Source organism: Triticum aestivum, chromosome 7A (genome assembly GCF_018294505.1).
Source record: "Triticum aestivum cultivar Chinese Spring chromosome 7A, IWGSC CS RefSeq v2.1, whole genome shotgun sequence".
NCBI classification, from domain to species: Eukaryota; Viridiplantae; Streptophyta; class Magnoliopsida; order Poales; family Poaceae; genus Triticum; species Triticum aestivum.
The window spans coordinates 475,855,750-475,859,475 of record NC_057812.1 but is presented as its reverse complement, the minus strand read 5'-3'; the positions used below and the strand labels follow the sequence as shown (position 1 = coordinate 475,859,475).

The 3,726-nt window shown below is 49.7% G+C and overlaps 1 protein-coding gene across 1 annotated transcript; it reads right to left on the bottom strand.

The window, feature by feature from the left end:
• Positions 1–885: 885 nt before the first annotated feature.
• On the bottom strand, positions 886–2,782 carry LOC123153410 (cytokinin hydroxylase-like). Its single transcript, XM_044572546.1, has 4 exons — positions 2,503–2,782; positions 1,942–2,413; positions 1,405–1,807; positions 886–1,317 (listed from the first exon to the last, which is right to left on the bottom strand). The coding sequence occupies exons 1-4, from the start codon at positions 2,780–2,782 to the stop codon at positions 886–888; spliced, it is 1,587 nt and encodes a 528-aa protein (XP_044428481.1).
• Positions 2,783–3,726: the final 944 nt, after the last annotated feature.

The following is a 3,726-nucleotide window of genomic DNA, read 5'->3' as shown; positions in this document are numbered from 1 at the left end:
TTTACGCAAATTAGAAAAAAAGTGTGGATTTGAAAAATAATGTCAACTTGACACAAGTATGTGAATTTCAAACAAATTTCATGGATTGGAAAAGGAACACAAACTTGAAAAAAATACACAAACTTTAAAAAGTATGTAAATTTGAAACAAGCACGTGAATTTCAAAAACACCATGGATTTGATAAAATTACACGAACTTGAGAAAAAAATACACTAATTTCAAAAAAGGACCCAAATTAAAAAAATCACGCATTTGAAAAAAGTACACAAATTTTGAAATAGTTCATGGATTTGAAAAAGGTATGTTTATTTTTGAAAAAATTGCACGACCTTGAAAAACCTATGTGGATTTGAGAAGAGTATGTGAATTTTAAAAAGTTCACATATATGTAAAAATTACGCGAATTTGAGTCAGCACCGGTCAAAACCGGGGTCAGTCATCACCAAAACCGGTCAAAATCGAGACAAGGGCCGAACGTTGTCCGGTTTCATTAGTTGGGGGTGCAAATTGTCCGGTTTTGGAATTGAGGGACCAAATCTAAATTTCACCAAAAGTTGAGGGACGAAAAATATACTTTTCACTTATCAGTATGTTTTAAGTTGTTCTTCTATTAAAATATGTTTATATTCCATTTTATTTGACTATTATGTTTAGTATCACATAAACATATTAGTGTGTATTGTTAATGCGTATGATCTACAGTATTTTAGCTTTAACGTCCGTCCCACCTCAAGTATTTTTTGTCCTCCGCCACTGCCTTCATAGACAGTATACTGTAGTTCCGAATCGAAGCACAAAAACTCTCTCTACTCAAGCAAAAAAGAAATGCAAAAAAAAACACACACACTCAAAATTGCGAGTACGCTGCCGAAACCCAAGCCGGCCTACGGGCTTCGCAGCGGCAGCAGGCGCACGGGCACGCCGTGGCGCGGCCGGAGAGTGAGGACGTTCACCGGCGCGTGGCGGTACTCGTCAGAGATGCCGAAGCGGAAGCTCGCGAGCAGCATGGCCAGCACGACCTTGGCCTCCACCATGGCGTACGCCTGCCCGACGCAGTTGCGTGGCCCGGCCGCGAAGGGCAGGAACCGGCCCGCTCCTGGCCGGGCGCGGCCGGGCGCGAACCTGTCCGGCCTGAACTCGTGGGCGTCCGTGCCCCACACGGCCTTATCGTGGTGGATGGCCAGCAAGGGGATCCACACCGACGCGCCCCTCGGCACCCGCAGCTCGCCGCCGAGCGTGATGTCCTCGAAGGCCATCCTCGGCAGCAGCGTCGCCGGCGGGTACAGGCGCAGCGTCTCGTTGATCACCATCTGCAGCTGCACACGCATCCACTCCACGTGTTAAACATTGACATGTACAGTGGCGCCGGAGTGCATGCGTTTCGACGGTGTCAGATGGCTTACGACGGTGAGCTTGGGGAGGTGATCTGCGGCGGGTGGAGCGTCGCCACAGACTTGGGCGACCTCGGCGCGAGCCCTGTCCTGCCACTCGGGGTGCGTGGCAAGCAGCATGATGGCCCAGGTGAGGAGCAGCGCCGATGTCTCGTGGCCGGCGAAGAAGAAGGTCTTGCACTCGTCAATGATCGTCTGCGCATCGTACCCCAGCTCGCCGTGGCCGAACGCGTTCTCCTTCTTCTTCTCCATCTCGGCCAGGAGCATCCCGAGGAGCCCCCGGCCGCACGCTTCCGGTGACGGCGTCCGTCCCTCGTCCGCGATCTCGCGGTTGCGCTGGATCGACTCCTTGAGAACCTGCTCCAGCTCCCCGTTCAGCCGTTTCATCTCTCTCCTGTACTTGCTTGGGAAATACCTAAAAAACAGCCGTATACTACTTTAAACCACGACAGAGAAAAGGAATGCGGTATCACCATGAAAGGCACTTACTAGATATTTTCAAAACTGAATAAATAATTTGTGGTGAGGTGATGTTGATTGATGACTCACTGGCTGCCGGGGACCCAGAGGTAGCGGCTGGAGCGTGCGGTGAGCCGCTGCAGCTCCTCGATGAGGTGGAAGATGCGCTTGCCGGTCTCATAGCTGGTGTCGAACTCGGTGCGCGCGATGACGTCGCCGGCGAGCCTCGTCATGTGCGCGCCCATCTCAACCTCGTTTCCGCCCCGCGCCACCGCCTCGCGCAGCGCCCTCACCGTCTGCCGCGTGCACTCCACCATGTGCCCGACCCTTCCCTTGAGCTTGTCGGCCATGAAGGCTGGGGCGACGACGTGGCGCTGGTGCGACCAGGTGGCACCGTTCGCCATGAGCAGGCCACGGCCGATGAAGTGCTTGGCGCCCTGCCGCTGCAGCCACGATTTGCCGGTCACGTGCGCATGCTTCGACGAGAGCAGCTCGCGCACCATGCCGGCGTCCGTCACGCACACCCGTGGCTCGCTCCCGTACCAGTAGACGAACAGCCTCCCTGCAGATAGGAAGAACCGAGCTCCGGTCAGCCTTGACAAGCGGGCCATGGCCGGCCAGCGATGCAATTAACATACGTGGCCCACTCACCGAACGTCTTGGACCAGAGAACGTAGTGCGGCAGGAGGCGGCCGACGATGTCGTGGCTGAGAGAGCCCATGTCCCCGGCGGTGGACTCGGCGACCAGGGCGGAGATGTCATGGAGGTTCCCGACGAGGAGGCGTGGCGTGGGGCCGTGGACGCCTTGTCTGGACAAGATCCTCCGGATCCTCGCCGGCGTGAGGTAGTAGCATGAGGCGGTGATCCATACGGCATTGGCCAGCAACAAGAGTGGCGATGCAACGAGCACTAGGACTATGACGGGTAACATTTTGGACAGGAACTGGCCTTGTTTACATCAGTGCAAGTGCAGTGGCAGCTTGCACCAGGCCCCGTGCCTATATATAAACACAATGGAGCGGCATGCATGCAGCCATATGATTGGGCCAAGATCACTCAAAAAATAGAGTGCCTTATAGCACCACTAATAGAACGTTATAGCGTTTTAAGCAATGTCTAGCTAAATAAATCACTGTACAATGTCTGAACTAAAGCACTCTGTAACATGCTACCCCCCCTCTCTTAGTTTACAGGACGTGCGTGTACTCCTAGATTGTCAATTTGACCAATCTAATACAAGTCATATATTACAAAAAATATACCAATATAAACTTCAGATGTTCTATTTTCAGAAGGTATAATTTTTGTGTTATATAGTTTATATTAGGATGATAAAATTGACAACCTAGATATACGCGTAGGACTTGTAAACTGTGACGGAGGGAGTAATAGTGATTTTTATTACGTTCGAGATGCTTTGTACTTTCGATGAACTTTGATAATAGATCTGGATCATTTTCGCAAAAAAAAGAGTGTATTTTAAAGATGACCCTATTTTGCTATAGCGCCCTATTTTTTTCATCAGCCAAGATTAGAAAAATGGTTTTGTGATTAGAGCTTAATTAGTGCATACATGCAGTTTTTGGTAGTACAACTTTTGGGAGAGTGCGTGGCGTGCCCCACCCATCCCATCTCACATGCTTTTCCTTTTGACATGTCAATTTAAATCTACTACATCTTTTGAATCGAAAGTCCAATCTATATTTTGTTTGCATATTCATGTTGCTTCTGATAAGTCTTTGAAATACGACCAATTTTAAATACGTCTTGACGTGTTTTTAATACTAGGTGGTTTCCACGCGTGTTGCGGCAGGAATTTAAAGATTAATTTGAGATGAATTATGTATGAAAAAATGATCTAAATCAAAAGCTACT

What these genes read in the sequence shown, in the direction of transcription:
- LOC123153410 (XM_044572546.1), bottom strand. Translation starts at nt 2,782, where the DNA reads ATGTTACCCGTCATAGTCCTAGTGCTCGTTGCATCGCCACTCTTGTTG. An exon ending in CTCTGGGTCCCCGGCAGCCA is followed by an intron (nt 1,808 to 1,941) that starts GTGAGTCATCAA and finishes GCTGTTTTTTAG; the next exon opens with GTATTTCCCAAGCAAGTACA. An exon ending in ACCTCCCCAAGCTCACCGTC is followed by an intron (nt 1,318 to 1,404) that starts GTAAGCCATCTG and finishes ATGCGTGTGCAG; the next exon opens with CTGCAGATGGTGATCAACGA.